Here is a 13,195-nt window from a genome sequence, read left to right as displayed (position 1 = left end):
TGTTTTTGTCATTGTGTCACTCTGGTCAAAATATCTTTTCACCGGGAAAATATATATTTTCTTTTCAAATTTCATGTTTGTTTTCCTTTTTTGTTGACACTGACACCTTTCTATACTATTGTAGTGTCTGGACGAATTCAAAATGACTTATTCAGTTCGACGCCTCAGAAAGCTTTTAACCTTTTGGGCTTTTTTTCCATGTAAATCATAGGCCGAGCGCCGATGAGTCTGGATCAAATTGCCCCATTGTCACTTAGTGGCCTGGCAGAGGCTAAACAGAAACATCTCCAAACTCCTTTGTGAGCTTCAAAAAGACATTTATCAACTCAACTTCCCTCCCACGGCAGGCACAAAATAGTATTATTGTACAAAATAGTATTATTGTAGTAGTATTATTTTTACCATCCCTTGGAGTAAAAATGACCAATTCTGACACCATCATAAAACATGCAAATTAGGCTGTCAGAAGGACAAAGAAACTTTCTCGCGCTAAAAGTTCCTGACTGGTCAGTTCACCCAAAATAGGTGTGGACGGAATCATCCTTATGACGATGACAAATAGGTCATGCCCACTTCTTTCTTGTTTTTTGGTCTTGCCTTGCTTTAGTCTTTCTTCCGTGCTCATTATTTCTATCCCCGGGTGAAACGGACTTTTCCTGATTTTCCGGCAACTTCGCTTTCAAGTAAACCTTTTAAACTTCCCGCGAAAGTCGCGCTCTCCGGAAGAACCGAAAGAACGCATCCAGCTCACGGACACACCGAGGATCTACTACACACACACCCATTCTTGCTCAGCACCAAAGATCCATGCAAGTATTATTTCTATATTATTTTGATATTTGCGTTTAAGATTCTTTGCACCTGCCTTAAGGTGATTTGATTCTCTGCTGGCTCTCAAAGGTTAATGTTAGGTGTTATTATCAGGGATTGTAAGGTATGGTTGTGGGGTGATTTTGTTTTTTAACCTTCAGAAAACGTTTTCGTTTTTTATTTTATTTTTTTAGAGATTGTGAAAATGCATTTTTGGAAATTTGCTCATTGCGACTAATTTTGCACGCACGGGTCGGTCACGGTTACAGTGTAATTGAAAGCTAAACATTTTTTACATTAGGCTTCAAAAAATATAACAACTTTTAATTTAAGTGAACTTAAAGTCCGCTTGAACTGGAAGTTGCAAACACCTTTTCTCCAGTGTTGTGACCTATTTCCAAGTGAAATGGAATATTGAACAGAGGGCAGGGTTTTACTTTATCGCTCGTCCTCTCCATCTCTGCTCATAGCAGACTAACGGCTTGAGAGGAGTGGTTAAGCGTTTTCAACCCAAGCCGTCAAACTGACGTCATCAGAAAAGGAACGCCATTCTAGACCGGAAGTAACTTTTCACACTTTGATTAAAGATAACCACGGCAAACTATTTTTAACAAAGTAAATAGGGACAATTTTGGGGTAACACTTTATTTTACGGTGCCCGTGATACAGAGTAATTACATAATTAAGTACTTAGTAGTAGATGTTGTAATAACATGTAACTACATGTACTTAACATGTAATTAAGTTATGGAACAGCCTGTACTTACACATTGTAATTACACACATGTAATAGGCAGCTACTGTTACACACATGTAACAAGCCGGGTCAGTTACATATGTGTTACCGACTTGGTACAATGTAATTATATAAGAAAGTACTTAGTACTACACAATGTAACAAAAAGTGTATCAAGAATGTACTTAAGTGTACTTCATGTGTATCTACATACCTTATCCATCTGTACTGTAGTTTGGATTAACTCACTAGTTCACAGCATAAATACATGTAGTAGCTTCCTAATTACATTGCAATTACATAATATTACACAGGGATAAGCTACGTAAAATAAAGTGTATCAAGACTGTACTTAAGCGTACCTCATGTGTATCTACATACCTTATCTGCACTGTAGTTTGGATGAACTCACTAGTTCACAGCATAAATACATGTAGTAGTTTCCTAATTACATAATATTACACAGGGATAAGCTACGTAAAATAAAGTGAATCAAGACTGTCCTTAAGTGTACTTAATGTGTACAGATGGATAAGGTATGTAGATACACATGAGGTACACTTAAGGACAGTCTTGATACACTTTATTTTACGTAGCTTATCCCAGTGTAATATTGTGTAATTGCAATGTAATTAGCAAACTACTACATGTATTTATGCTGTGAACTAGTGAGTTCATCCAAACTACAGTGGAGATAAGGTATGTAGATACACATGAGGTACACTTAAGTACACTCTTGATACACTTTATTTTACGTAGCTTATCCCTGTGTAATATTATGTAATTTCAATGTAATTACTAATTAGGAAGCTACTACATGCATTTATGCTGTGAACTAGTGAGTTAATTCGAACTAAAGTACAGATCTGGATCTCCCGGTTACACTAACAGCTGTGTAACAGACTTTGACCATTACATAGGCGTAACAGCCCATGTTACCCCTGCAGGCTTTTTCACACCTTAGTAACATATTTAAGTACTTTTTGTTACATTGTGTAGTACTAAGTACTTTCTTATATAATTACATTGTACCAAGTCGGTAACATATGTAACTGACCCGGCTTGTTACATGTGTGTAACAGTAGCTGCCTATTACATGTGTGTAATTACAATGTGTAAGTACAGGCTGTTCCATAACTTAATTACATGTTAAGTACATGTAGTTACATGTTATTACAACATCTACTACTAAGTACTTAATTATGTAATTACTCTGTATCACGGGCACCGTAAAATAAAGTGTTACCCAATTTTGATTTCATGTCGACTTTAAAACAATTCTCACATAAACCCATTATAAATGTCATATTTACCCGTGCGCATACAAAATACAGAAATTAAATAAAATGATCAAACAGTTTGCACTGCAAAGACTTTATTTAACTCATTTAAGACTGCTTTTATGAGGATTCTCGACAAAACGGACATTCCGGCATAATTGTGTGTTATTGTTCGTTCAAGCACCAAAGAGAACTCGATACTGGCGCGTGTCTTCCAGTGCGTCGTGTGCGTGTCAGCGCGTTCTCTTTTGTCTTGTCGCCCTTGAGTGGTTTAAAAGCATTTGCATGAATAAGAGCGTGATCATATAATGTAACGCTAGCCAAAGGATGACGGAAAAACGGATGTTGCGTTAATTGAGTTAAGTATTTTTAGCATGTTAAACTGTAAGAAATGAATCGCATGCGTTAGCGCGTTAACAGCACTACACACACACACACACACACACACACACACACACACACACACACACACACACACACACACACACACACACACACACACACACACACACACACACACACACACACACACACACACACACACACAATATTTAGCAAGAGACACAGTACAAGGGGACAGATGCTTTTAGTGCTTTCCAGATGGTGGGCGGCATCTACCAGCAGGGTCTCACTGGATCATGGTAACCAGCCAAACCTTGATGTGTAGCCCTTAGAAAACTCTTAGTGTAAAATTGAGTCAAAAACATTTCTTAAAATGATGAATTATGATTGAACTGAATGACTGTCTCCAGTTTTCAAACTGAACTCTCAAGACAAACGCAACAACAATCTTTCCATTATTAGAACCAGCTGTTACATCAGTGTGAAGTGATCCCACTTGTTTCATTATGAGCTCTGCTGAGAGCGTTGACAGATCACGTATACGCATCACACTCACACAGACACCCCTCAATCTGTTTTATTCATCGAAAAGCAATGGCTGAACGAGAGCACTTCCCTAAGAGAGGTGGCGAAAAGAGGTGTGAGAGGGACTCATTTTCTCTTTCACAGATTGGACTGAGGCCCGGGAGGATAGACTGCAGCTTGCACTTGAAACCTCTCCATTGGCAGATCTATTCAAAATCTAAATGTGTGCGAGTTGTCACGCAAGGCTAAAGGTTCTGAGCTCCATGACAACAGTTGTCTTGCTTGATACGAGTGTCTATCAAAGTCGTTCGCTGCTGTACGTGTGTTGTCAGCGCTGCCAAATATCTGTCGCCTAGGCAACATGGTTATTGCAATGATATTACAACAGTTTTGTGGAGTCGTAAATGCATAAGCGAATGAGTTCAGATTTTCATAGTGATAAGATCTCTGGGCAAATATTTCAGTTGTATTTAAAGTAACTGCATCAACTAGCACATTTTAATCCAGTAAATCCAACTATCCATTCATCCATCATTATTGCTTTTCAGAAAATCAGTCATGGCTACCGTTATGTCACCTTATTAATATTCATGAGCCAGACTGATATGGTTTATAATGTATCTTCCCCCACTTTTTGGATCGTTCCTAAGCGCCCTGCATCCATCTATTCTTTTTTCCATTAATCCATCCATCATTTCGTTGATGTTTTTTAAGCATTTGAAGGGTACACTGTGGCGTCTATCACCTCACTGTGTTCAGCTCCTCAATGAGCACTTTGAAACTTCCTGTCGAGACATCTGGTGATACGGGTGTGTGTTTGTGTGTCTGTAGTGATGGTGGTGTTTAGTGGGCCGAGGAGAGTGATAGCACTGCGAACAGGCCCTATTACTGAACAGACAAGCAAGAGAGAACTAGTGCTCTGCTCTCTGCACCCCTCCATCAACATCAATCTCTTTTTCTGGGGGCGTCAGATGGGCCAAAGGAGCGGAGAAGAGCGACATGGAAAGTAAATCAACTAACACCCTCTAGCTCTGGTTCAGAGCAGAGACGCAAGGACACAAGAAACAGAGTAAAGTGAGAGAATGTTCTACAAGAAGTTTGTAGAAGGGGAAAAAAAATCATCTTTTTGGCAAGGCATCAATCTTTTTTTCTTACACAGGTAAATGGAAAACAAAGGGTACAAAACAAGGTCTGAAACTCAAAACTTTATTTTTTTGTAAATGGTCAGTGAAAAGAGGTGCTTAAAGGGATAGTTCACCCAAAAAATGAAACATTTGTCATCATTTACTCACACTCAAGTTGTTCCAAACCTGTATGAAAACAAAAGAAGATATTTTTGAAGGATATGGGTAACTGAACAGGTGATGGGCCCCATACACTTCCATAGTGTGGGGGAAAAAAATACTACAGAACTGCTACAGAAAAAGCGGTGCGAGTAGACCCAGAGTGGTTACATTGGTGCCGTGACCCAGATGGGAGTGATGTTTAGGGGGGTTACTGTTACCTAAACCTAAGTCTCTGAGATCCTGACACCCTCTGGTGATTCCAGGTAGGTTGCAGTTCTGGAAAATGGTGGCGCTGGAGACTAAAGGCTTCCTGATGGTTTCACACTTAATTCTTCACCTTAATTCGCCTTTGGCTAAGCCACGCCCTAGAATGTAGATTGACCAATCACAGCGCAGCCAAGAACGAGCTCCACAGAGGGTCAGACAGTTTTTCACAGCGCTCCATTGACTTTAACACAGGCGTCTCATATTTTTGGTCTCGGCAGGCTATTGCCGTCGTAGTTTTATCAAAAATATGGTTAAACGTTGTGCCTGGGGCATTTGTAACACAGATACGCGTTTCCCAGAGAGGTTGGAGAGGGGTGTCCGTTTTTTTCCCTTCCCAAAACCGAAGTAAAATACTGACAAATGTCGTCTTTGGATTAAACTGTGTGGACGTCCTCAGTCAGCGAAACCCCTCAAGATCAACACTTTTGTGTGCTCTATTTTTGCTTTTAACCTTACTGTGAAGTTATACTAGTTAGACAGTTTTATGCTGTTTAGGTTATGATTTCGGTTGTCTACCCTAATTGTTGATACGCTAGCACACGCTGCTAATAAATACAACTTTATACTCGCGTAGTCCGTTTGCTTTGTAATAACGATTATAGAAGTGAATAGAGACCTACCCAGCTTTGCATGAACAGTGTTGCTCGATATTGTTAGTCCCAGCCTCCGTCTCCATTAGGATATGCGGTGGTTCATTTTTTGACTGTGACCGTTATGCTTTTGCCTCTATTTGGATGCTGTGTTGTTGCTTGTGTTTCACCGGTATGTCTTGAATATAGCCTTCGAACGCACACTGCAGCCCCGTTTGCCTACTTCTATCGGACACTTTATTTGCTACTTTATAAAAGTTTGATAAAATTTCAGCAGGAAGAGCTGTCACAGCATAAGCCATGTTGATACCAAACCAGAGCCCAGATGAAGTTGTCGGAGGTAGCAACAGTAACTAAGGGGGGCGGGGCTTAGCCAAAGGTGAATTCTTTTGCAGTTCTCCACCTGTTTTTGTCTGGCCCTGCTGACCCAATGAGCATTTCACTATCCAATGGTCATGCCTTAACTGCAATTTCTAGTATTGCATTATTATTGCATCCTTCTCATGGGGATTTAATAGTTTTTGACTTTTCAGTCTGAGTTAAATCTCTTTTTTGGCTTATTTTATCTTTAAAAGAAATATTGCCAAATGATTATGCACACCTGCATGAAAATAGGATGTTTTTTTCAATTCAAGCCTTCATGAACAATTATATATCATTTATAAATGATTAAATACAAAAGATTAATGTGGTTTGGAATTGGTCAAATGTGCCTGGAAAAAAAATATGATCAGAAAATCCACGTGCCTAATAATTCTGCACGCACAGTATACAGAATATATATTTCAGAGAGAAAGAGAAAAATGGTACTGGGGTGAGTAATTATAAAAATAATAAAAATAAACGTAATTCAAACCTTCTTTAACATTTGAATAGAGTTTGCAGGTTAAACAGTTCAAGCTGAATTAACTGTAGGAAATTGTGGAGATAATAAAAGAAGAAAGTAATGACAGTTTTTTTATAAATATACCTTGCAAACACTGTAATGATGTCATGAGTCATAAATAAAGTTGGATCAATTTTTCGCTCACCTTGCCTGGCACTTTTGAAGCTGAAGGACTGAAATCCTCCGGTCAGCGCGGACGAGTCGATGACATCAACACCATACTCGCTCTGATTCCGCCTGTACAGCATTACAGCGATGACCAGCATGACGACGGTAACTACGCCCGCAGCCAGACCAGAGTACAGCGCAACATCGTTATTGCTCTCCATTTCAGCTAGAAGAAGAGAAAATTATTATGAGGAGAAATACAAAATGACAAAACAATGACTGTGATTCTTTAAAAAGGATTATATAAAGGTATTTATTTTTTTGCTAAAATATCCATCAAATAGCTCAGGGATCTCATTTTGATGTACACCGATGTGACAAAGCCACAAAACGCAGTAAATAAATGACATAACCATAAAGCCCTTTCATCACAGAAGTCTCCCTTTCTCTCTCAGTCTTTCACTTTCCCAGACACCAAGACTAATGAAAGTTCTCTAGCGATTGGCGATTACAATCAGCCCTCATCCACACACCTGACTCTCAACACGAACACACGCAGAGAATCTGGCAAAGCAAAAAACCGCAAACCTTCCACAGGGATTTCGTGACAACGCGGCTCATTATATTATCTCATCTGTAGTGATTAGGCCCTATCTGCTGACTCCTTTGTGCTAACAATTCAACCAGGACTCTATGAACAACAGACAGAACAAAGAAAAGCTAGCATGTCGTTCCTGAGCATTCAAAAGCCTCCAGACGGGGTAGGGAACATCAGACAAAGCCCGCGGCTATGAAAACACTAGCCAGAAACATGTGGAGCTGCACTAACAGCAAACAGAGCAGGTTAATTGGGAGCTCTGGAAAACTTTGGCAGGCTAATGAATCTCTTTTGCACTCGTGTTTGTGTATTTGCTCACTTTTGCTGCCTTTTCTCTTTCCCCCTCTCCTTTACTCTGTAACCCCCTCGTTCTCTTTCTCTAGTAATCTGGAGTTTTCTTTCCTTCACTGAAACAGGAAGTGTGGGCGGGGCATACTAACCAAATCAGCATAAGAATGATTTCTGAAGGATCATGTGACCGTAAAGACTGGAGTAATGGCTGCTGAAAATTCAGCGTTGCCATCACAGGAATAAATTACACCTCACAATATATTCAAAGAGAAAGCAGTTACAGTCAATTGCAATAAAATATTTTACCAACACCAAACTTTTAAATGGTATAGGTTAAGTAACAGGTTAAGTTGACTGAGTTTTGTTTTGCTATGTTATAATTGTGATGGGGACACTGACATTCCTCAAGCGAAAACCTGTCAAAGACATTTAATCTTTCTGTTGCGTCATTGTCGAGTTAATGTGGCACCGTTTCAGTCATTGAGTCAGCACTCTGAAAGCGGTCTTTAAAATGTCATAGACTTAACTGGTTTTCCAGGTTGTTTCAAATAGCGTGCTGGATGATTCATTGGAAACCTAATTGACGGGGCATCAACCCAATGTTGAACAATGTCAGTGTGGAAATGAGCTTATGTAAAGTTTGCAATAAGGTTGTTTGCCGAGGTTGACTCAAAATGATGAAAACAGCAAAAGGGGTTAATTATACAGGCACGATGAACAGAACGACAATATTAAGATGGATGATTGTGATGCAATGTGGCGTTATTACATCATGCTTCATATGCCTGTGAGAATATTCAAAAGTAATGCAATGCATGTAAATGAATCTAAGAGACTAAAGTTTTAAAAAAATCAAAGCGAAAAAGAAAAGAAACGCAGATGAAAGGTGAAGTGGTAGCGACTCACCTTGCGGGACCTTCACATCATGGAGCAGCTTCCTGTCTGCAGAAACAGACACGTATAACATGCTATGAGACGCACAAATGCTGTAATTCTCAGATGCTCATGCACACACAACATGTCTGCAAGTTGCACAAATCCGTTGGAGATATATAAAAAAAGCCAATTTGGTGTGACGTTGCGTGAGCTGATCAAAGTTGCGCCATTGCAGAAAGCGAGAAGAAACCTCTGAAATCCTCCTAGCTCTTACAAAAGACGAATTTCGAGAATTATGTAGGAGGAAAATAACTGACGACACTGAATCAAACGGTCTAAAAACAGATTTACATACACGTGTGATGGTAAATGACAGGCATGTAATCTGGAATCACTGTCAAATCTTTTGCACAAAATGACCACGTTCACACAAAAAGAAGGTTACGGATGCATTAGTGTGCGTGGTTGTGTGTGTCCGTATTAGGTGTAGGAAATTGGTCTCTGATAGGGATGTCTATCACCGTTGGGCTTTAGACTCATCTGCAGAGGATGGCGAGGTGTACACCCTCCTCCCCCGGGGGATGGAGGCAGGAAAGATTGATTAAAGAACTGTCAGGATGATGAGCGAGGAGGATTAAAACAGAAGATTTCTGCCTCTCCCAAGGAATTACAAAACGGCCTGTCAAGTGCTGCTCGTCTGAGGGTTTGACTGACTGGTTTCATTCAGGCGCTGACAGCCTTCCACAGAGCACTTGTCTCCACTGATCTAAACAAAAGTGAGATGATATTTTTTTTTTTTTACTGCTCTATGTCTGTGTTGCACAGGAAGTTGGATGAGCTGTATAACAGAAAATCAGGAGCATATTGAGCCTCTTTAAACATTTTACCACCACACACAGCGTCATGTAATATACAAAGCATTACACCATCCATGTCTGTTCGTTAATACATCATGTTATACAAAAAAAAAAATGTTTACTGTACCTGTTTTAATAATGTCAGTCTAGTTTGGTCAGGAGGGGATGATGATGATGATGATGATGATGATGGTAGTGAAAAAGATGACCGTAGTGAAGACGATGACAATGATGGTGACAATAGAGATGACCGACAATGATGATGATCAAGTTTGGGCAAGAATTTAAAAGAATAGGAATTTGATTTGAACTGGCAACACCACACAGGATGTTGACCATAATTAAAGGAAGTGGATTTTTATTTGTTAATATATTATATATATATTTTACTTCTATCTATATATTTTACTTCTATCTATCTATCTATCTATCTATCTATCTATCTATCTATCTATCTATCTATCTATCTATCTATCTATCTATCTATCTATCTATCTATCTATCTATCTAATATATATATATATACACATCCATCCATCCATCCATCCATCCATCCATCCATCCATCCATCCATCCATCCATCCATCCATCCATCCATGGTTTATTATCGTTAACTTCAACTAAAATAAAGCTGAAAAAAAATAAGAATAATTATACACAATTAGCATCAATAATATGCACATTAGAAATGTTGCCTTGTAAATAATAACTGGGAATAAATACAAATAAATAAAATTGAACTAAAACTGAAAAAACCCCTAAATAACCTAATATTTAAAATTAAAAAACAAATAAAATTACAAAAGAACATAACGAAATTACAACAAAAAAAATAAAAATAAAAATAATAATAAAAAATAATAATAATAATCTATCTATCTATCTATCTATCTATCTATCTATCTATCTATCTATCTATCTATCTATCTATCTATCTATCTATCTATCTATCTATCTATCTATCTATCTATCTATCTATCTATCTATCTATATACATATTTTTGTTTTACTTATTGAATTTCATTATTGAATATTGGAAATGTGTAAGTTTAATTACTCTCCTAATTACATTAAGGATTTAAAAAGCATTTCCAATTCAGTTCTGAATGGTGCACAAATTGGTGATGATAGCAGTGATGAAAATGATGGAGATGATAGTAATGATGACACGGTGATGATGATAGCAATAATGATGGTACCGATTACCCACCTTGAATGCAGAGGTCTCCGGTGCAGTTGTCCGTGTCTAGGGCAGCTCCATCACACAGCCTGCCACCATGTTTTGGCTCCGGGTCTGTACACTCTCTAGTGCGTTGCCTCTCACATTCAGAACTGCACACAGACCACATAGTCCACTCGGCCCAGCCACCGTCCACTGTCACACACAAACAAAGATGCACTTTTTCAAAATATGCAGAGCTTGCAATTAAAAAACTGGAATTCATACTTCCTCTCGGAACAAACTTATGTATCTGATACAAACTTTCTCTCAGAATGATCACTCAGTGTGTTTCCTTATTCGGCAGGTGGTGTTCCTATACTTCCAGGATTCAAGGTTTGTCTCTGACAAAAGCAAAAGACAATTTACTTTTGTCTTGTTCCATCAGGCTTTCCCCTTTACCCTAACGACTCCATGAGCTGCTGGTCTTTCCTCTCCGGCTAATCTAAATGCAAATGCTGTGTTTGTGTGTCTGTTGAGTGGGGTACTGGGATTGAGCTGGGCTGGAGAGCGAGATTAAGTTTTTCTGTGGCAGAGCGACTGGTGCCTTCCTCAGATAACTTTTCCCCCAACATGACTAGTGTTTCCCATGTGATTGGTGCTTCCAATGAAACCATAAATTTAGTCAGCGCAAGAGCTCTTGAGGACCCGGCGACTGATAACTCTCTTCTTCTGCGCCTCTTTCACTCCATCAGGTTTCTCTTTTCTTCCCCTCTGTCTTTCTCCTTCCATTTGTCTTTCTTGATTCCCTAAACTTCGACTTGTGGAATTTCAAAATCCAGATTTTCTCCTAGCGCCATATCTCTGTCACATACACACGCTCTCTTTCAATTGTCTGTCTTTATGAATTTCTTTCATCCCCATTTATCTGTCTCGCTCCATCTCTCTTGTTCGCTACGAGAAGCACGGTGTTTCGCTTTAGACAGTAAACAGGCACCACATTAACAGAACGTAGACACATTTCAAATGTAAAACTCGAAAGGCTTCTGTCACCCAGGTCAATTCGAACGCAGCACATACTGTCAAGTTCCTACTTTATATGCAGCCTCCCAGACAGATGGATTAGCTATCAATTTGTTCAGAAAGCATGTTTAATTAACAAGCCATAGCAGTGAGACATATTCACGTCGCCTGACTGACCAGCATTGAACTGAATCTTCTGGCAAAACGCACTTCTGGGTTTTCAAGAACAAAGAGCTGGAGAGAAAAGAGTGCATTTAATGCAGGCAGATTTACATTAGAGCTACTGTATAATAGTGCTGTCAACGTTAATGCATGAGATAATTTTTTTCCAGTTTAATGCGTTCAAAATATTTAACGCAATTAACGTAGGATCCATTTTTTCTGCCTTCTTTAGGCTTGCATTTTACTTTATTATCAGGCTCTTATTCACACAAATGCTTTTAAACCATTAACCGCGATAAGACAAAAGGGAACGCGCTATCAATGCCCTGTCTCTGTCTATATGGGACACGCATGACGCACAGAAAGAATCGAGTTCTCTTTCGCGCTTGAACGAACAGTAACAAACACAACGCTAAAATGTTCGTTTTGCTGAGCATCCTCATAAGAGCAGTCCTAAATGAGTTAAATAAAGTCTTAAATGAACGTAAAGAGTTCTGAGAAAATGAAACGCTTGTGAGATCCGCGTCATGTGCGGCCGCGGCAGATCTTAATGTGCCAGCAGTCTGTCATTAATGTTCATTTAAAGAACAAAAGTAACAGAAAATAACTCACTGCTCCTGACTAAAGAACTTGTGTTGATTGAAACTCCATTGATAACTTATAGGTTTATGTGAGGATTGTTTTAAGTTCACTTAAATTAAAAGTTGTTATATTTTTTGAAGCCTAATAAATGTTTAAAAACTGATAGCTTTCAATTACACTATAAAGGTGAATGGCTAAAATTAAAGTTTTATAAAAAGATGCAATTAAACAAGAATTTTAAATATACTGTCTTTATGTTGTTTTCTAAAAGTAATGCCTCATTTATCAGTGAACAATTCAGCAAGTGAATCGGCAGACAGATTCAAATCAGTAACAAAAAAAACGCTCATAAGGCTAATAAGAATGGTTCAATCTTATGTATAAATTGAGGACAACGCAATGGAAATATTTGTTTTTGAGATACCTTGGTCCTGCTCTCTCATCATATTCTCATTGGCAACCTGTTCTGCGTCTCTAACCTGGGCAGGGAGAGTTGCAGGTGCTCTTTTGAACAGACATTCCCTCACAGAAAGCCCCTCCATTAAGCGGAGCGGGGTTAGTGCAGGTCCGTGTTCGCTTCTGAACTCCTCTTCCACAGCGGACGTTACACTCGGACCAGTCCGTCCAGGATGACCAGCCTCCATTCACTGACAAAGAGAGAAATAAGATGAATAAGCGTTATCTGTATTATTTACTGCATTATTTGAAAGGAGTTTCAAACCCACACCACCACAGTGTGCATGAGCGTCCCTGCTGGAAGGCAGTTTGCATTGTTTATCCGCACTGCATGGTTCATTTGGAGAGTTCCACTTCCCAT

At 39.0% G+C, this 13,195-nt stretch overlaps 1 protein-coding gene across 2 annotated transcripts in view; it reads right to left on the bottom strand.

Moving 5' to 3' along the window:
• The window catches only part of unc5da (unc-5 netrin receptor Da), a 202,170-nt gene that overhangs the window by 25,184 nt on the left and 163,791 nt on the right, over nt 1–13,195 (bottom strand). For both annotated transcript variants that reach the window (XM_079585194.1, XM_079585195.1), the window contains exons 6-9: nt 12,858–13,025; nt 10,663–10,827; nt 8,626–8,661; nt 6,868–7,056 (exon numbers count right to left, since the gene is read on the bottom strand). In XM_079585194.1, the coding sequence (XP_079441320.1) occupies nt 6,868–7,056; nt 8,626–8,661; nt 10,663–10,827; nt 12,858–13,025 (558 nt within the window). The remainder of the gene's footprint in view (nt 1–6,867; nt 7,057–8,625; nt 8,662–10,662; nt 10,828–12,857; nt 13,026–13,195) is intronic.

This window comes from Phoxinus phoxinus (genome assembly GCF_949152265.1).
Source record: "Phoxinus phoxinus genome assembly, chromosome: 17".
NCBI classification, from domain to species: domain Eukaryota; kingdom Metazoa; phylum Chordata; class Actinopteri; order Cypriniformes; family Leuciscidae; genus Phoxinus; species Phoxinus phoxinus.
Note: the sequence above shows the minus strand (reverse complement) of the source record. Positions and strands in the feature narration are given on the sequence as shown.